This window comes from Leptosomus discolor, chromosome 5 (assembly GCF_034619465.1).
Source record: "Leptosomus discolor isolate bLepDis1 chromosome 5, bLepDis1.hap2, whole genome shotgun sequence".
Taxonomy (NCBI): domain Eukaryota; kingdom Metazoa; phylum Chordata; class Aves; order Leptosomiformes; family Leptosomidae; genus Leptosomus; species Leptosomus discolor.
The window spans coordinates 74,135,920-74,157,473 of NC_141395.1; the positions used below are offsets into that span (position 1 = coordinate 74,135,920).

At 39.1% G+C, this 21,554-nt stretch overlaps 1 protein-coding gene across 2 annotated transcripts in view; it reads left to right on the forward strand.

The window, feature by feature from the left end:
• Positions 1–21,554, forward strand: part of TRAPPC9 (trafficking protein particle complex subunit 9) — a 502,283-nt gene that overhangs the window by 38,360 nt on the left and 442,369 nt on the right. For both annotated transcript variants that reach the window (XM_086465055.1, XM_086465056.1), the window contains one exon: positions 14,467–14,593. In XM_086465055.1, the coding sequence (XP_086321181.1) occupies positions 14,467–14,593 (127 nt within the window). The remainder of the gene's footprint in view (positions 1–14,466; positions 14,594–21,554) is intronic.

Here is a 21,554-nt window from a genome sequence, read left to right on the forward strand (position 1 = left end):
AATGCTAATATTTTATTTTTCTGTGCTGCATAGAAAGTTGCCAGTTACTAGGTGGAGGAAAACTCACTCTTTTTTAAAACTAAGTTTTTACCTGAATGTCTGTTTTCATAAATCAAATAAACTTCATATTTTTAAAGCTTGTAATTGATAATATATGTTAAATCCTGCACATTTATTTAGAATTCAGGTAGTTTGCAGATCATCTTCAAAACCAGAACAAATAGAAGCGAAAACTCGAAGCTGAAAGTAAGTTACCAGCTAAACATTTGGCACTGGAACTTGATCTTCTAACCCTTTTTGTCTCAGGATTAGCTGCCTCTAGACAGAAAAGGAATATTCTCTCATTCTAGTTTGTTAATCTAATTCTGTTCATTTACTAGTTCAGTTGAAGTTCAGATACTGGGACTTGAGAAAACAGAAAAAAAATTGATTTCTTCAGGTAGAAGTTCAGAAGATGACATTTAGTAGTTATAAAGATCTATTAATTAGAAGCTCTTCCTTCTGTTCACAGAACGCAGATGCATGGTCAAAACTGGTTTCTGTTTAAAACAAAGTTTTCTTGTATTTCAATTAAATGGTACTTGATAATTACTTTAAATACAACTTTTGTATACGTTTACTTGAATTACAATTTCCAGCCATGCAGCCTGGCAAAACTGAATAAAAAGTATCGTTAAGTAAATGGGAGATGTCAGTCACTATTTTAACAACATGGAAGTGAAGAGTGATTTAAAATTAAGCTATTTAGTTACATAAATATGTAAAAAGCAGTCTTCTGCTTAGCAAACAGAGGTACAAAATTCTACATAAAAGCTGTCTAATCTCAAGCCATTATGTTTTAATGTTAACAAGCCCTTCAGAATCAGTCTTTCTTTGAATAAGAATTAAAATGTGCAATTGCAAAGTTGCTTGGAATGAAATCTATCTCTTTTGTATAATGCTTTTTGAAACCTAACACTGTGTGTACAGCTCACACTGAAATTTATTCGGGTAAGGTCAGATACTTGGAAAAAAACCCAGTATTTATTGTGGATCTTCACTGATAATATCCATACTACTTAAAAGGACTGTGATTTGTATTGTGTGCAAATGATTCTGAGTTGGCTCAACTATTAGGGCCTGTCTAAACACAGAGCTACTTGGAAGCAGCTGTTATGAAATGTGACACAGAAACCACTTACAGAGGCCATGTCTGTCACCCCTGCAAGCTCCCATTCTTTCAGACATTCAGAAGGTTTCCAACTGTTGTGCCTGCTGATTTGCTTTTGGTGACAAGGATCTCGGTGCATTGAGGTGACCTTTTCTCACCATTCATGGTATGGGATGAAACTAGGAATGCTTCATTCCTTTTTCTTGTGGGCGAGTTCAGTTCATTAAAGATCCTCGAAGTCTGTCTATTTTATTATTTGGGAAATAATGTACGCTTTTCAGTGCTTCTCAGTATACCTCTGCATTAAGATCTTCCTGTTCAGTGATTATTGTTTAGCTTAGGTTTTTTCAGCCTTCTAGTGAGATGACAGATGATCTTACATCTAAGATCTCTACTGCTCTGTCTGTTGTGTACTTAAAGTACTGACTCTATGATGATTCTGCCTTGCATTAAACATGCAGAAGTCATTTTTCATCTGTTGACCAGTGTTCTGGATGTCTCTGTTCTTGAGTTGAGTGACAGTAGGTGATGGAGAGAACAGTATCTAGAAGTACTCCCTGAAACATCGTAGGGTGCCTTCCTGTCATTCCTGTGCGTGGTTGATTCTTCTGTCATTGGATACCACTGTTAATTCCAGCTGCATCCTGTGTTACCAGACTTCAGCATAGAGGCTGGTTCCCAAGGCAGTTTGGCAGGGATTTGAGATGGTGGAGGCTAAAATGAAGGTGCAAGTTGGCCTTTTGACATCAGTTCTACCTGTCAGTCCTGGATAGTCAGCAGGCAAAGACAAGACAAATTACAATGTTCCATACTTTTTCTTATCTCCATCATGGTTATTGATTTTGGATAAAGCCTACATGATTGTCTGACCTCTCTTGGGACCCTCTAGGTGCTTCTCTAGCCGACTGGATTGTCAGCACAGGTACTGTTACAGCATTAGCGTGGCCTTTGGTGTCTCAAAATGTCTGTTCAGCTGCTCTTATCATTCCCTAGTGTGGTGGTTTGATGTCTGCTGGGGTTTTGTTAGCGGGGGAGGGGGTTACAGAGGTGGCTTCTGTCAGAGGCTTTGAGAAGCTCCCCTGGCTCCGATTTCGGACCCGCCTCTGGCCAAGGCCAGGCCAACCAGCGCCTCTGCAAATAACTCTAATAGTGAAAGAACCTGCTATTGAGTTCTTTGTTCATCTGTGTTTGCTGGTGAGTAGAAGAGAGGAGGGGGATGTGAGAGAAACAGCCCTGCAACACCCAGGTCAGTGAGGAAGGAGAGGGGGAGCTGTGCCGGAGCAGAGGTTCCCCTGTAGCCCCTGGTGGGGTGGCGGCTGAGCCCCTGCAGCCCCTGGAGCCCAGCGGTGGCCCAGAGGTCGCCCTGCAGCCCGCGGAGGGCCCCGGGCTGGAGGAGCAGGGCCCGGGCCCCAAGCAGCCGTGGCTCCGAGGCAGCCCGCGCTGGAGCCACCCGTCGGTGGGAGGGCGGCAGCCCCCGGAGGGACCCGCGCTGGGGGGTTCTGGGGAGCTGCGGCCCTGCGGGAAGGACTCACATTGCAGCAGTTGATGGAGGAATGTCTGCCATTCTGCCTTGAGAGGGACCGCTGCTTCGTTGTCCTCAGAGAGGTCCTCACAGTCTTCCCCTACCCCACTGTGGGGTCCCTCTCATATTTATCTTTCTATTGATGCCATGAAGAAATTTGTTTGGACCTAGAAAATTAAAAGCAATGTATTTGGCTTCATTGCAAGTACACCTTCCATAGAGATATGCCCACCCCAGAGTGCATACTCATCAACCCTGGCCACAGTCATTGATGCTGCTGAAAGATGTGAAATCTTCAGTGAAAGACGTAACTTCTCTTCAACCAGAGGACAGATGAGGTCCTGCATGTGATGAAAGACATAGAGGGTTTCCTTGCTGTAGCTGGATATTTTATCTTCACCAGACCTTATCAACAGAGTTCATCTGTCTCCATTAGGTGGGATTTCTGCGTGTGGATTTTGATTTTCAGTATGCCTACTTTATGTGTCTCCACACAGGCATTGCACAGGAAAAACCACGGAGTGGCTGCTATCATTACTTGGTCAGGAGTTATTTTTCTGGTTTATCTCGGATAGTGACTGCATGCCATGGCTGCACTTGGTCAGTGGGATGATAAAAACATAGCTCTACCTAAGAAAATGGGCTTTGTTCCATTCAAAGGTCCTGAGCTGAATTTGTAGAGATATCCCCAGTTCTCTAAACTTTGTTGATGTGATTCTGAACTCCATGGTGGCAAGATTCTGTCCCTACTGCAGTACTGGCTACTGCTTGGCACTTCGAAGTCCTACAACATGTTGATCCATGCCATGTAAACCTTAGAGGTTTGTAAGTTTGGCTTCAGGCTGTTTTCTCATGAAAACAATCTCTCACCTTCTAGAAGATGCTGTTTCTCAGCCTGTGCTGAGATCGTCCTCCCTGATGAAGAATTTCTGCCAAGATTTATGTTGAATGTGATTTCAGTTCCCCTTGTCCTCTGGATCAGTTGTGATAGGCTTGTCAGTGTTAGCTGGGCAGACCACTTTGATGCCTTGACAGCTTGGAGTTGTTGGTAGTTGGAGGACCAGGGACTGCATGCCAATAATCTGAGATCGCCTTCAGAACCTTTTCATCCTGCTTTCAAGACTGCTGTGCTTAGGTGATGGCTGACATGTCAACTGCCAGGGTGAGGTCTGTGCCTTTGGCGAAGTAGTGATGAGCTTGATCTAAGAAAAAAAAAATCCCCCAATGTTGTTTATCTTTAGAAATTATGGTTAAGCCTGGACTGATTGTAATTTGATGATGTCAGACGTGGTGTCTGACAGCTCTTAAAATACGCCTTTCTATCTCACAGCTTGAAAGAGGAAACTATGCAGTATTTTACAGACGTTTTTATTTATAGAACAGATTGCATATGCATTCACTTGGTGATATTTAAATTTCAAATTGCTATGTAGAAATACAGGAAATAAGAAAGAATATTAAGCTGGGCTCATAAAAATTGACAGCTAGACCAAAAGTCAATGTGTAAATGCCCTTAAGTGTAACCTTTCTGCCAATCCAAGACCAGACTCAATTTCTGAGGATCTTTGGGAATTCAACACAATGTTTTAACTACTCAGACACCTGGGGAAATGAAATTGAGCTGCATGGGCACTTGGTGAGTTATACTTCTCCACACAGATTTGACTAAATGGCGTTTCAGTGGAGAAAGGGATAAGAGTAACCTATAAAACCTGTCAATAACTGTTGCTGGTCCAGAGCATGGAATAATTTGAAAGCACCTCTTGTTTTGAGGGGCTGCTGTAGCAACTTGTTCTGTATGTATACCTAGCTGTATCCTGTTCTTGTTTCTCTCTTGCTATGACTTTGTTTTTTCCCTGTTTAGACTGCCATAGCGGGAGTTCTTGAGAGCTTCAGGTCATTTTTTTTTTAGTCTGAGCTGGTTGCCCCCCATCACTCCCCTCTGTTTGCTGTTCCTCCTGCCTATTCCCATAGTGCTCCTCTGCTTTTTTCCTCCTGTTTTTCATATTTAGATCACAGGAAGTAAGACTATAAGTATTAGAAATAAAAGGTGGGATAAACAAATGTGAGTGCCCAAATAATATACAAACCACCTTGATGTTAGTATTAAACTTTGAAAGGAGGAGATACATAAAAGTAAAGAAGCTAATTGGAAGAAACTAAAAGAAGTGGTAAGTTTGCTGGTAGCATGGAGACTGCTTAAAGATGTCACAGTAGATTCTCAGTAAGTGTATTTTCCTTCTCCATTAAAATAAACCAAAATATAATGAAAAAAACAAGGATAGGTAAACAGCAAAACAAATGCATTTGGGGGAGAGAAAAAAAGTGGATCTTGTGTCCAAACGTAGAAAGGAGCAGGGAATGTCAACCCTGATGAATGGGGCGGGGCAGGGGAAAGATAAGCCCAGAAAAGATTTTGAGGCGTAGCTTGCTGAACTCGTGGAAGTTGGTAACTACTTCAGACAGGTTAGAAGTGGGAAGCCTGCCAGAACTGAAACAGAATTGAGGTATAAAAAGAGACACTCTGGGAAGATTGAGCTGTATCTGAAAAGTTTGATCAAGGTTTTCTTTTTAGGAAGGAAGATTCTGAGGCTTGATCCTTCCTCTATGCAGAATAAATCTGTGGAATTCTTTCAAAGTGTAGTTAGAAATGGTTTGCGGTGGGGAGTGATCTGAACTATAAAAGGAGTTGTAATGAATTTCAGGTACCATATAAGGTTCAAAGATGCTAAAAGGATTTTAAGATTAAACAGATGAACTACTAACAGTTGCAGTTAATGGATTTCTTAAATTGTCTTTGTTCTCATTCTAAAATTACAAAAGGCAAATGCATCTCTATGTTTTTTTAAGAGTTCAGAGAGGGATGGAAGTTCTTCTGAGGTGGGTATGCCTTCAGTGTAGACATCTGCATCCTGGTCATCCTAATGATCCTGGCCACCCCAGTGAGTCTCTTGACACCACTCCTTTCACACATACATGGCTGTCTCGGTGCTGACTAGGTGTCTGCACCTGACCCTAGTTTTTGACGCTTCTCTTGAAGTAAGGTGGATTGAATTCCATCCTTTGACCCCATCTGGAGTTCAGTAAATTTGGTATCTGTATGGGGTAGATGATAAGAAACTATAGTAAATATAGTAGGTGTGTGGATAATTGTGATCTAATGGGAAGCAGTTGGAACATCTTTGAAGTGTCACTTCTTTCCAGGAGTGATGGAGCGTTTAAATGGGTGTGATTTAGTTAATACCATGTTCCTGAATTTAAAAAAAAAAAAACCAACATACAAACAACTTTTGGTATATTGATTAGTTAGGGCTTAGAAGAGATAAAAAGAAGCAGTAAGTGAATGAGATTGTGGTGTTGAGGAAAGAGATTATTAGTCACGTGGCTTTTGCTTTTTGAAACAGTTGTAAGCTAATAAGAAACTGGCAAAAAGGATAATATCCCAAATCGTTGATGATCCAAGGTTAGAAGAGTTTCTAGGGTAGACTTGATTGTGATACTGTTTCTTGAGAGTGGAGAGTGAGAGATCCTGTGTTGGAAACCTTCTTTTAGAAGGTCTGCTTATGCTGACTGTCACAAGTAATCCCCTGAAGCATGTGTAGTGTAGGCACCAACTGCTTTGCTCTATAGCTTCTCTCCTTTTGAGCTGCAGTACTTGATAATACAGGCGTAGCCTGTCAGCACTTTGCAATGTTTTGTAGTCATAAGGAGTGTTATTCCTGAATACTGTGTTTAAAATAGGACAGCATTTCCCCTAGAGTCCTCTGTAGTGTGTAAATTAATTTTTAGAAAGGTGAAAGTTACTGATTTCAAGGGCTGAAAAGAACGAAGCTTTGATCAAACTGAACAGAGAATATAATGCAAGTTAAACCAATGTAAACTTCTGTATTAAAGTGAGGTTTACTTAACTGACACTAACAAACTGATTTTGACGCACTGCATTGTATTTTAGTTGACAAAGTACCTGCAAGTTGTTTTGCCTAACCAATAAATCTTTCAAAAGGCAGCTAGTTTGGTTGGTCTTTACAATACTAAAATTAACTGATTTCAGGATGGAGGCTGAAATCTTCAATAAAGTTACCAGGGAATATTTATAGCAGCATGGTAGGTCCTTAGCCATTGATCAGAAATCTTTCTACAGCCTCGGCATAGTGCAGTATCTTACCTGTGTATGTGTATATATAAAGTACATACGTATGTATGTGTATATAAGAAAAATGTAGTTGAAGACTTGTCACTTCCTGTGTTCAATGTATAGCAGTGGCACAATATGGTGTAAGAATAAATATATTAAAAAAGAAGCCTGAACGTAAATGCTTTCTGATGTATGATGTTAAAAGACTGGAAATTGTACATGAAATAGGAGGAAGCTTCTCGGAAGCCACTTAACTCTTAGTCATCAGTCTGCCATGGATTTTTCTGCTTTTCATCTAGTTCTGTGTTTTCTTCAGTTGTGTACTATAAAGCTGCAGCACTGTTACGTGCTCTTGTTCCTGGGAGCTGTTGATCTGTGACACTTGTCCCTGCTTTTTTACCCCTCCCCTCCTTTTTTTTTATTTTTTAAATTCAAAATAGTAACAGCAGGGTAAAACTCTCTGGACTTGTTTTATTCTTTTAAAATCTCTTTCTGGAATTGGTATTTTCTAGAGACAAGCTGATTTATTAAATGACTTCACTCAAACTGCTTTATTAAGAAGCTGTGATTAATTTTCTTGAAATACATGTCTTTTAAACTATGTAGAAAGTGGAGGTTGCTAAGGGGAAAACCACAGTACCTATATACATGTGTATCTGTTTCCAATAACAATCTGCTGATCCTTGCGTTCCTTGTGTCCCTGTGTTCCTGCTTCAGAGCCTAATTTAGTAATTTTTTTTTTTTTGAAGTGAATTAAGTGTTGGTCTTCATATTTTGTGCTACGCAAATGAATTTAAATCTTTTATCACTGTTGCTTGTTTACTCAGTCTCATTTATTTAAGTTGTATGTTATATGAAAGAAAAAAGAATGTGCTGTGGATAAAATGAAGACTGATGCAAATTGTCTAGCATGATAAACCAACCTGAAAGTCTGTCACACATGATTTACCTTCGTTTAGCCTTGCGTGTTGATGAGATATAGACCAAAAACTCCAGCCAATACCATCTCCAAATCCTTACGTAAACCAGAAGATCAATTATTTCCATAAAATAGTGCATTTCGTTATGACAAAAGTTTCCTCTTAATTCATTTAAAGTCATTGAGGAACAAAATGAAGTTTCTGAGCTTTAGCTCGAAATTCCTGTCTTCGTGAAGTTACCTCTGATTTTTGAAGAAGCCCGATTTGATTAATTGAGGGAAAAGATACAAGTCTTCAAATGAAGACAAGTTGCAAAATTTTTGTTCCAGAAAAAGAGACTTTGAGGAAGATATGCTTTAATTGGCAGTATGATGACATGAAGAATTTGTGCTGTATTTTTAAGAGCTAATATTTTTGTACTGAAGGAAGCTATTTCAGGAGGTGCTGTATTACTAAAATTCAAATAAATTTTCTATGACACTTAATTCAATACTACTCTCTTTAGCCTAAATCCAAATGAAGGCCCTGGAATCAAGGCTGCTACTGAAAGTAGTTCTATGTGAAAAGAAATACCTGTTTCAAGGAGCATCATCGATATACTTTGTGAACTCCCCATATGATGTCCATTGAGTATGATTGGATGTGCTAAGAAAAAAAAGAGCAAGATCTAGGAGTGACACTGAAGAAATGCCTTTTCAAAAGGGTGGGAAAACTACTAACTATATGTTAGTAGAGAGTTGACATATTCTCCTTCTAAGTTTTCAGACAGGTGTCTAGTTTTTTTAAACAATTAAACTGTCCTTTTCTCAAGCAAGAGGCTCTTCTCTTTGTCTCACTAGTTGAGGCATTGAAACTTTGAATCTTGATAATCCTCTCTGGCCAAATTCCTGTGACTTTGCCTAACAGTATATTGGGAAAAATGTCCTACAGAAATTAGCATGTTGTTCTTGCCATCTTCTGTCTCTGTGCTTCAATACAAAGTCAGATGTGTTTAACACTTATGCCATTGTATCTGTAAAGTTTTACAAGGCCTGCTTGGCTCAGGAGCAGCTTTGTAGCAGTCCTTAACTTTTTTTTTTGTTTGTTGTGGAAGTTATTTATGCTTAATCTGCTCCACTTTGTTAGGTAGGTCTTCTCGTATTTCATAACATGAAAAAAATCATTAATTTGTTCAGTGGTTTACATACTGCTTTCATATGTAGGAAATGTGTTTTTGTAGCATGCAAAGTATAGGCATATCTGAAGTTCTTGGATATGGTAGAGGACTAGGTACTGAAATTTTAATGGCATGTTTCTGAACTCTGACTTCAGCTATGACAATTTTTCATGAGATTTTATCTAAAAAAATTATTTTGTGCTGGCTGTGAATTTCAAACTGGCTGTGACTTAATGTGTATGTATTTTATACAATTATTAAAATTCTTGTAATAGAAGACAGTGGTGTGTTTAGTCAATCTCTTCCCATTCTCTGTCAGTGGTGGTCATCTTAAAAGCGATAAACATTATTCTGACATACAGAATTCTTTTTGTCTATGTTGAAATGATTACCATATCCCCTGCCTTCCTGCGAAGTTAGCAGTAAAGCCGATAATTTCACTTTCAAAGGTGAGCTGTTACACAACAGATAACTGAAACCTTGTGCTTTCATTCTCTTCTTTGTGTGGATGGAGCCACTTTCTTTAATATTGTTTGTGATGATCTCTTCGTGAAAGTGGGTCTAGCGCTCTGGGTAGCATAGATTAAATATTTTCTCGTTGTTCCTGCGCTTTTCCGTGTCAAACTGTGAATTTTATTAGTTTCAGTCTCTGCTGTATTTATTCAGAGATTTATTTGCTTGATTTCTCAAATAATATGCTCTCTGCTAGTGCCTTTCTGGTATTCCCCATAAGAATAGCTTTTGAGTCTATTGACTCCACGTGGTGGGGAGAACAGATCAGAGATGTTAATTTTGTTCCAGTTTCATGACAGTTGTTTATACATAGAAAAGGTAGATGCTAGCAGTGCCCTGAGGAGGCAGAAGAAAAAAAGACCATTAATAGTCTCATGCTTTGGTCATTTTGTCATTGAGTTTGTATGTGCTTCCTGCCTTACTGATGACCTGAGGAATGCAGGTAGGAGTCTGAAATGGAGCTGTTCAGGGCAGCATAAAAGCACAGGTAGGTGCTGAGCTTTCTTGCAGTAGAGAATATTGGAATGAAACCCCAGCATGCCTTGTGTGGCTTTCAAAGCAACTTGTTCAAGTTTCAGATCTCTGAGCGGTTTGAAGTCATGTTCATTTGCTCCATGTATTTTTCAGAAAATTATTAGAGATGCTGTTTGTTTACTAAAACTGTAGAAAATGCTGTCATCTAATGCCTATCAGACTTAATGTGACAGAAAAACAGGTGATGCTTGCCTGCAAATTAGAGGAGACCTGCCCTGTTCTGCTGAATTGAACAACTGAAATTGTGGGGTTCATCATGCAAGTCTTGCTCAGGGGCTTCGCTTACAACATCACCTCACTTGTGGTGGTGAAGAGTGATGTACCGAGTATACAAATTAGGTTGCTTACTGTCCATCTGCATCTGTCTGAAACTACAGCTGAGGGACTACCTGAAAGGTCATGTAGACCTTTGCATGCATGTTATAATCTAGTGATTAATTTCAAAGTAGAAAGTTGGTAGCGGTTACTGTCTATGAATGCTCAATTTCTGCTTCAGCTTTTGTGAGGATAGTAAGTTATTTTGTGGCCTTTTTGAAATTCTCTTTTAGTTTAAAGAACACACTGTCTTGATGGCAGGGTGATGCTGAAGATCTCCCTGGCAGCAGACGCTGGCTTTTTTTTTTTCTTCTCCAGTTGTAAGAGGGCTCACCAAGCAATTTTTTTTTTTTTTTTTTTCATGAAGGAAATATCTATGTTTCTGGGTGCAGAAACTAGCGTTTCTCTTGCTTTTTCTGCTGTCAGACTGACTTTTCTGTCTTCTTACGTGTTACTAGTAATTTCTCAAGGAGCTGTTTGACTATTCCTGAGAGAGTTGGGTAGGCCAGCTGCCTGCTGCTTCTCAGGGCTGACTGCTGCAGGAGGTCTCCTTGGACTTATCCTTTCTGAACATTATTTGGTGTTTTCAAGGGGGACGGAAAAGCTCAGCCAGCACAAAGAACTCTAGGTACTAGGGGTTTTTTGTTAAAACTCTGATTCTGGGCTTTTCACCGGGGGAAAACTGAAGTTGGAAGGCTTTTAGCTATTTGTTTCCCAACTTCCTTTTTCAATATCTCAGCAAGTTGCATATAGAAGCAAAGTTGTTTGTCTTTCAGTGTAATTGGCAGGTCAGATGTAAAATGTTCCCTTTCTTCATTCTACCTTGCTGTAGGTTGTTCTGCAAGGGACACAATAACTTGATCAAAACAGTCAACCAATTGTTTGCCAGAGAACAAATGTATTTTTAATACTTGACTTAGATTTTAATGGGTAGTGACTGAGACTGAGTACAGATATTTTAAGTCTCTTCAAATATTAAAGAGCTAAAATGTAGAGTTATAGCAATTGTGGTGGTCTAATTTTCCCCATTATCTGACAGGGCATGAAATGCTGTTTGTGTGATACTGTTAAATCATGGCTACTGAAGTGCTTAAAAATGTTAGTCTATAATGGACCTGCTTTCTTGTCCTGGTCTGATTTTTCAGTGTTACTGTGAAATACTGCTGTACGTTATTGTGAAACTAGCAGAAAGAGTTTTCCACGTTTATCGACACAAATAGTTTCTAACTGTGCAACTGAAGCTTTCAGATTTTTGTGTTCTTGTATTAGAAGAAGGTTTGAAGCATCTTTGGGACAAAACCAGTGTTCATTGCATTGGGCTGAAGTAGTTAAGCAAAAAATTACCAAGAATGTTGGTGGACTTGCAAAATTTTCAGCTGTCAAAAGCAGCCAGAAAAGGTAATGAAAACAATTTAGTCTGAAATGGGGAAATTGTACTATGAGGTCATACTGAACAAACTGAGAAGTATGTGCTGGAGTGGCAGTACTGACTATGGCTTTGTTCAGTTTTATTTGGTGGCAGCTGTTCTATGATCCTGATCGTTCAATGAGTCTGGAGAGAAAAAAATTGTGAACGTAGTTATTCCAGATGAGAAAATAGTCCATCATTTCTCACTCAGTAAATGAGTCTGTAATACCTACCCAAGTGTATCTGGTGGTGTTTCCAGCTGCAGTGCAGGCTTTCAAAGCAGCTGAGGTCAAAGGATCAAGTGGTGATTGCTTTCCTGCAGATGTATACAAGCATGAAGACAGTATGTGGGTAAAGACCTCGGAGAGTACCTGTTTTATCTCTTCTTTGCAGAGAGAAGGGTTAGCATGGGTGATAACTGTTTCAGTCACAGACAGTCTTCTAAACTATGGGTCAGGAGACTTAGTAGTTGAATAGATCCTCCCAGGAGGTTTGTGCATTTCTGATTGTGTCAGAATACGATGACAGCCAGCCAGATGCTAGGAGAATTCAGAACTGTTTGAAAGTAGAAGTCTATAGCAGGTTTTTGGCAGCTATTAGGCTTTGCAAATTTGACTGAGAAGTTTGTATCGTTCCTTCATACCACGGAGGTCAGGTGGCAGAGGTGCTCAGTCAAGGGAGAAATGCTCCAACATTTGCTTTCAGAAGCGGCTCTCGGGCAAGATCGTGCAGCTCTTGCTGTTTTGCATCAGGAATGCTTCTTGGTATGTCCTATTGATGTAAATTCCTTTGGCTCTCAGCTGACGTGCGGTGCTAAGTAAAAAGTAATAGAGCTGCTGGCGTGGCAGCAGCATGTTTTAAACTGCATTTCATACAGTATCGGCATAGAAAAATGTCTTGGTTTAGCCTTGTCTTTGCGGAAAGCATGCTGAGCTGCTACTGTGAAATAAAAATGTGATTCGCAAATCTATAAACAAATTCATTTTGAAAGTGGCAGCATGCTTTCTTTGAATACAGTAATTGACAGTGTTTCACACAAGGAAATGAAAGCCAGTTCTTCAGAATGACAGACCTCCGGTTTCAAGCAGAATTAAGCACATACTGTAGTGTTGTCTTCATCATTCTTGGTAGCTGTGATGCTTTCCATCTCAGTGGATTCTACTTGTATGATGTGCCCTTGCTCACATAACATGGCAAATAACAGCCTGAATGCTGTAGCCTGAAATTTTTATGAAAATACTCAGTCTTGAACCACTACAGCTCCTGGCTGTGCTATGCTGATCTGAGTGCATGTGTACGTCCAAGAATGTATTTTTGGGTAAGTTTCCTATACACAATTAAAATGTGGCGAGTGGCTCAAGAGACAGTTCAGTGAAACATGAACACAAGCAAGGCAATTTGTCAGTTATGAGGCATTAATTTAATGGTGAAGACAATTATGATCTATGTATGTTTGCTTTGGAAAAGTATGTACTTGCAGCCTTAGAACCTCACAAACTGGATTGATGCAGGCAGCACAATTATCCACTGATGGCCTAAGATGGTGTTTCAGGCAGTGGCATGATTTCTCTCACATTTTTCTCGCTCCTCCCTCTCACAGCTGCTACACAGCATTTGTTACCCTTAGATGTGTTATCACAGAGGTGCCCCCAGCACAGCTGATGGGCCCAGCTTTGCCCAGCAGTGGGTCCACTTTGGAGTTGGCTGGAACTGGCTCTCTCCAACATGGAGCTACTTCTGGTCTCTTCTCCCAAAGGCCACCCCTATAACATCCCTCACTACCAAAACCTTGCTGCATAAACCCAATACAGTTGTCTAAGCAGTATTTGCTATCGCCCTTCCCTTTTCTGTTTTGTTTTATTGTTTAGTATTTTGATCCCTGAAGTGTGTTCTAGAAACAGTTTAGTTACTGAATAATTGTTTTTATTGGTAGCATATATGTGGAGGAACGTTCACTGTGCTTTAAAACAATGTAGGTCTAAGACTTTTCATCTATCTCGTCCTCCCCTCTAAACGCACTCTCAGGCTTGCTTCTGTTTGTGGACTCACATTTACTCAGAGAAATATGATTTTGTGTTCAGATCATGTATTTCCAAATCGATCCCCCCCCCCCCCCCCCCCCCCCGGAAATACAGTTGTATACATTGTTGAAAATAATTGTTGGATAAAATTAATAAGCATTTACTATACATTATTGAAGATAATCCAAATAATGTATGTTTGTTTGAATGTTCTTGTATTTTTAAGCAAAACCAAAGAAAAATTTTCTTACCAGTTATTACAATTTAGTAGCATAATATAGTACAATTATTTTAAAAATTAGGTAGTTTTAACACAAGGTATCATCAAAAGTAATTTATTTCTTATCTTTACCTTTGTACTGTTTTGGCTAATGTTTCAGAGCAGGGCTTGTTCACATAATAGTCCTATTATTATTAATAAGCTTAACATGCTTGAGGCCAATTGTGTTGGATATGTAGATTTACTAGATAAATTGTAGAAACTTTTGTTTTGACAATGAAAACATTTAACAAAAAGTAGGTATAGACTGACACTTTAAAAAATTTGAAAAGTCCAGAAAACTGTCTTGCTTAAGGTCATTGAATTATATTTGATCCATCCATTGAGGCTTCTGGAGCGTAACTCTAAGCATTGTATGCAAAAATTAGTTGGTGTTCTATTCGAGTTACTTTGTATGAATACAAAAAAAAAAAAACCAAGTAAAACTTTAGGTTATAGCTTCATCTTAAACTTTTGTTACATATAAGTTTGAAATAGTTTTTACATTTTATTTTAAACAATTTATTTTGTAGAAAAGAAAGATGTAACACAGAGCTTGGAAAGCTACACAGCAAAATGCCCTGGTACAATGGAATTCATCACTCTTCCAGATGGTTTGAAGTTACCTCCTGTTCCCTTCACCAAATTACCCATTGTGAGGTAAGACTCCAAAATACAGTCTTTAACTTTCCCATGGTACCTGTCATATTTTTTAAAGGATACTGGAAGGACTTCATCTTCTCAGTTTACGTTCACAATAACATGGAAAAATGTCAAAATGTCAAATTGTTTTGAGAAGTTCTTAGGCAAAAATAGAACCTTTGAACAGAAAATACTTTCTGTGGCCTTTAGTTTCAGAAGGAGAGAGGGTGGGTTTTTTTTTTTAAACTGTCATTCAAGAGTTTCTGATACAATCGAAGAAAAGTATTTTGTAATTGTAGCTGAGATTTAAGTTAGATACCTGATCATGCTGCAGGTCCATGACTTGGATATTGCCTATGTTGTTTCCAACTGTGGAGCTTGGAGCTCTGCTGGAACTGATGCCTTTTGTAGCTGGTCCTTTCCAAATGCTGCGTTTTCAAGCTGGCACCTTCATTGGCCTGTTGTAAATCTATGTTCCTTTTTATACCTGTGTGCCAAGGCACATCATGCAGTCAGTCCAATGAATAATGCCTTGTTTAGATTAAAGCCTCGCATGAAGTATTAGAGAGCGTCAGAGAGAGAGAGAAAACAGCCACTGGGCATCAATAATAAAAGAAAAGGCTAAAAGTAGTGGCTTTTTGAAGGAAAGATAATTGCTATTCAGAAAAAATATGGTAGAAGTTATTGAAAAGAGTTTGCAGAGATTTGAGTTCTTAGTGGGATGTCATCAAATGTTTCATGAAGCAAGAATTCTGGCATCATAAAGAGATAATAAAGTGTATAACCAAAGAGTGAAAATTATATTTATTTTCAGATTACTTTCAGTCTCAAAAAATGAAATATTTTACTCCGTGACCATTTGTTATGATACAACTATTTTTACTATGTTTTGACTTCTTCAATTTTTTTTTCCACTCTCAAGAAAGAGACTTTGTCTAACTACTTGTAATGCATTTAACGCGATGGGTCTGTTCACACTAACTTTGTTGTGTGGGAGGTGGTTGCTGAAGGTGCAGGTTTGACTGGAGCACATGGTTGTATGTGGTCAGGTGGAATTTGTATGCAGAACCAGAACGGTCACACCGTTTCCAGTGGTGGCCTGGAAACAGTGTTTTTTTTTCTTCCTGGTTGGACCAAGTAGGAAGCTGTGCGCTGACAAGCTACCTGGGTCACCCCACTCTTGATGTCTACTCATGGGGCAAGAATGCACTTTCCCTGAGGTCTTCCAGCATTGTCCCCTCAGACTCAGTTAGCACTGACAAAAGAGCCTAGGGTGAATGTGCAGATACCTGCTTTGTGTTGCCTGTTCGGTGGTGCAGTGCTTATTTTGGAGTTGCAGCTGGTATCAGCTTCTTTGCTGGAAAACGTGCCACGTGGACAAATGATCCCGAAACATTAAATGTTAGAAACAAAGCTACATGTTACAGTGGGAAAGTTATTTGAGTAACTTATTATCAGCTGCCCTTGGGGCTGATTTGGTGTCACAAAAAATAGCTGTATAGAGCTAAACTAATCATATTTAACTATCCTAGATCATGTTTGCAGGCAAGACACATAGGTAGTCACTTCCAGGTTTTTCTAACTTAATTGAGATACCTGCCTTAAGATGAGTTGAATTACTGGAGTGTGTGGTCTATATTGACTCCTTTTCCGTTGACCTTAAAGATGTCCCGTGACAAGTTCAGGTAACTCTGTCTGTGTGTTAGGTGAGTTCCCTGGTCAGTAAGTTCTGAAGGCAGGTTCCCAGCTAAATACATGAAAGAGGCTTGTAGTTCTCCTGGAAGTTTTTAGACAACAAACTTAGTGCCAGATTTAACCTAGCCTTTGTATTTTAGAAAGAAAACTTAAATAGTATTAAAAAAATTGAAGTTAATTAAGCAACCTTGTATAGTCCTTTCTAGTACTGGAGTTATGTGACTGTAGAGGGAAGCTTCCATGAAAACTTTTTTAAGGTAAAATACTTTCTTTTGAGAGAAAGAGTGCTGTCAGACACTTAGTGTCTCTTGCAGTCAGTGTTCTAGGAATTACCTTAGTATTACACAGTATGAAGCCAAAACCACCTTCTTTAACCTGACTCAGTCTGCCTTGGCTGTCAAATAGGCACAGAAAAGTGATGCTGAAGCTCCCTTGAGTCTAACCCTTAATGTGTGCTCAAAAAGCAGCATTGTATTTAGCTGAGAAGCGTAAAATCCTGAATTAGTCTCAGGTTTTTGCTTTTTGCTTAACTTTTAAGCCATTGAGGAGGTAGATTGTACCAGATGTATTCCATAGTGCTTTCTTGTTCTTCTCTGTGCTGAATATCGAAAAAAATTCTGGAAGATATGGGAAATGCTAGTTCAATTTTTTTTTTTTATAGGAGTCATACATATAGAGACCAGTCAAAACTGTGGCAAGAGATTACTAAGACTTCAATGAGAAAGGCTCTGCCTTGCTTAAAATGTTTTGTATGCTGAGAGAAGGGGAGACAAGCACATTATATTTACTTGTTATTCCTAGGGCTAGCTTTAAGAAATTGCTTACCATCCACGTGCTTCACTTACACTGTCAGCTCGTGCTGACCTGGCTGAGCTTGGAGTGTGGAAAGTAGTTGCCGCTGTTTTGTGGTGGGGTGAGGAACCCAACATCAGCATCATGTAACAGCTAAGAACTGCTGTTTGTGCTCCTCTCCCTCTTTCCCCTTCTTGTCTTTTGAAAGTTACATAAAAATTGTAGTGACAAAAATCTGTAATCCAACAAAATATTAGTTGCCTAAATACAAAGCCTCCAGTTCCACCTACGCAGCAGGCCTCGTGTATTGTAGAGCTGTCCAGCTAGTTGGAAGATGGCCATGCTGCAGGACTGCAGAGCTCTTTGAGCTAAATCATGTTAATTTTTGAGACATAAATTTGTGGAAATGTGGTTTTGATCAGTGTTGAATAACCTAAGATTATGATTCAGTCCATGCTAGAGCCCTCTAGAAACACACACATTTACTGATGATGATGACTTCTATATACTGTTGGCATTTCATGGCCTACTAGTTTTCAATCCATTTAATGTGAGCTGCTTATTTTGGATGCAGATTTCTTAATCAAAATACTGTCAAACATTGAAATGCCACAGTGAAATTGGAACGTAGTTGCACTTGTTACCTTGTCCTCCCCCATACCTATAAAGCAACAGAAGAGATTTGGCTTGGCAAAATCTTTATGTTTCATTGCTCATGTTAACTAGTATTTAATGTCGAGCTGTCCTTTAAGTATGGTATTCTTTCTAGTATGTCTCTTTTTTTTTTTGCATGTATCATGTCTTTTAGCTAGATGTTTCGTCTATTATTGACATGCTTTAAATATTATATTTCTATGTATTTTCTTTTAGCTTTTGGCATTTTGGGATATTTTTTTTTTTGGCATTTCAAATACCAAGTGGTACAATCTGGACAGATACTTGATGAATTTTTATTTTTGATGAAGCTTCAGAAATTAAAAGCATGTTGGATCGGAAAGTATTCCATTATATCATACTATAAAATCATCTAGTATTCTCTGTAATGCAGAATAGAATAATTATTGTCTTTCTGTTCTAATAGGCGCACTATTCTCGTTTTCATAACTTACCTGCGTTACAACTAATTTTTTTATTAATAAACTTAACAGAAGAAAGAATTTTCTTCCTTTTCACCACAGATGTCTTTTAGTCACCCTTATATACTTACTACTTTAAATTTACTTGGTGCTATTTTTTTCCTTCCCTCTGTTTACTTAGTAGAGCGGGTTTTTTTTAAACTTTTTTTAATTTCCCCTCTAAGCAAGGTTGTTTTTAATTAACACAACTTTTTCCAAATACAAGATTTTAATCTTATGAGTAGCTAGTGAAATTATTTTGTGATTCCTAATTGTCACTCATTTGAATTCAGTTGGGCTGGGCCAAGGGCTAGAAAATCTATGTTATTAAAGCTTTTCTCACAAACGAATTAATGTTCTGTGTATGACCTGTGAGGGTATGGCTGTCTAATATGTGCTTGAAGAATATTCCTTCCACTGTCATACATTAAGACAAAAAAGGTTATACACCAGTATTTATATAACAATGATGTATAACCCACAGCACTCCTTTCTTTACATAAAGTAAAATTCCTTTTTATTAACACTTTATCAAATTCAATGTTTCCTCAAATAAGTATCATTTACATCTTTTGCTTGAATTTACATTCTAATTTGTAACAAAATTCTATCAGAAGTGGTTTCAAAATATGAAATACTCAGCAATCTGTCATAGTTTCTCTTCATTCCTCAGGCTCGTTGACTGTTACTTTGCATTTAATTGCAATGCTGACACTAAGTATCACCAACAGATAATATATGGATGTGATTTATTTCTTGTTCTGAAATACTTAAATTCATAGAATCATTAGGTTGGAAATGACCTCTAAGATCACTAAGTCCACCTGTCAACCCAACACCACTGTGCCCGCTAAACCATGTCCCAAAGTGCCACATCAACATATTTTTTAAACTCCTCCAGGGATGGTGACTCCAGCACTTCCCTGGACAGCCTGTTCCAATGTTTGGCCACTCTTTCAGGAAAGAAATTTTTCCTAATGTCCAATCTAAACCTCCCCTGGCACAATTTGAGACTGTTTTGTCTTGTCCTACCACTTGTTACTTGGGAGAAACCAACCCCCATCTTACTACAGCCTCCTTTCAGGTAGTTGTAGAGAGCGCTAAGGTCTCCCCTCAGCCTCCTCTTCTCCAGACTAAACAGCCCCAGTTCTCTCAGACGCTCCCCATCAGACCTGTTCTCCAGACCCTTCACCAGCTTTGTTGCCCTTCTCTGGACATGCTCCAGCATCTCAATGTCTTTCTTGTAGTGAGGGGCCCAAAACCGCACACAGTATTTGAGGTGCGGCCTCACCAGTGCTAAGTACAGGGGCGTGATCACCTCCCTACTCCTGCCAGGGCCACACTATTTCTGATACAGGCCAGGATGCTCTTGGCCTTCTTGGCCACCTGGGCACGCTGCTGGCTCATGTTCAGCCAGCTGTTGACCAGCACCCCCAGGTCCTTTTCTGCCAGGCACCTTTCCAGCCACTTATCCCCAAGCACAGCACTGCATGGGGTTGTTGTGACCCAAGTGCCAGACCCAGCACTTGGCCTTGTTAAACCTCATACAATTGGCCTTGTCCCATCGATCCAGCCTGTCCAGATCCCTCTGCAGAGCCTTCCTACCCTCGAGCAGATCAACACTCCCACCCAATTTAGTGCCATCTGCAAACTTACTGAGGGAGCACTCTGTCCCCTCATCCAGATGATGGATAAAGATGTTAAACAAGATTGGTCCCAAAACTGAGCCCTGGGGGACACGGTTTGTGACAGGCCGCTGGCTGGATTGAACTCCATTCACCACAACTCTCTGGGCTCGGTCGTCCAGCCAGTTTTTAACCCAGTTTAGAGTGCAGCTGTCTAGGCCGTGAGCCGCCAGCTTTCTTAGGAGAATGCTGTGGGAGATGGTGTCAAAGGCTTTACTGAAGTCCAGGTAGATGCCATCCACAGCCTTCTGCTCAATACTTTGTGAGCGTTATCTAGTAACTTAGCAGGTGTTTTATATCACACAGATAACATGTCTGTGTTACTGATATATCTTCATTATTTTTCAGCAGTAGCACATTATCTTGAGTGATTTGGTTTTTTTTTTAAAAAAATTTCTTTCTTATATGTATGTGCTTTATATTTGTGAGATGTTGATGCAACCGTTCTTTAATGTGCTGAGGATTTATGTTATTTTCATGTTCTCAATAATAGTTTATTGTTTTGAAATTAAGTATAATTTTCTAACTTTGGCAAGTGAATTACTTCAGTTATATCCTGTAAATGATGTGAAACTCTTTTAATATGTAAAAGAGTACTTATCTGGTTTTCAGAGTGAAGACACCTGATTTTAAGCTGTTTCTGTGACATTTACAGCTGAGGAAGGCGGGTTTCTTTTTCAGTGCTCCAGTGCTGTTGTCATAGTATTTGCAGAACTTCAAAAAACAGGACAACTTAATCATGTACTGTAACATTTATAACCTCTTTGGTTTATTATGGTGTTATTAAAGAATTCCAGTGTGAGAGGAGTTTTACTGTGGGGAGAAGGGAGTTAATCATTGAACAGGTTGGGGTTTTCTAGCATTCCTGCACTTGGCATCTTAATTGGTTTTAAAAGTCTCCTAGGGTTTGAGCTGGACTCTGTTGTTTGTCTTGGTACATGCCTACTATATCTTTCAGTATCTTTTAAAAGTTTACTGCTGGAAAGTTTTGTGTTTTATTTCATTCTTACTTGTCTGTCTCAGCGTGGTGGGATGCCTGTAGGAATTAGCAAAAATTGTAGTTTTATTCTATAGGAATTTTTCTTCGCTTGAAAAGCAGGTTTTAAAAAAGTTGGAGGTTTAATCCATGACTGATTATAAAGGGGAGATTCTTGTCTCTTGATGATATTCTTTTAATTAAAAACATAAATACTTCAAGCTTCATGGACTGTAGCAAAATAGCTGTGATGCTGAATGGTGCCTTTATTCACCTTTTGTTTTTCCTTTCCTCGCTCCTTCCTGACTCTAAGTAACTAGGATTCTTACAGACTTTTATAATGCTGCAACTTTTACTGGATATCCACTAATTTATTGCTTCTCCTTATGCCCCTTTTAAATTTTGCCCCTAAATGCCGCTAAAAATTTACTCTTTAATTTCCCATCAGCATTGGAAGGCCAGTGATTTCCCTGCATGGTATTGCAGGGATTTGGATCTAACGGGGATACAGTCTAAAAGATCATTCGTGTTCTGTCTATTTGTAATTGCTTTCTGGTAGTTCAGCAAACCTGCTCAGATTTCTGGGATGTTTCCTTCCTTCCAGAAGCAACTCTCTGCATTTTAACTGTTTTAAAATCTGTTTTATTGACGTTGGAGATGTTCTTTACTTGTATTACATTGTCCAATGAAACTTTGTCTGGCTTCTAGTTTGGGTT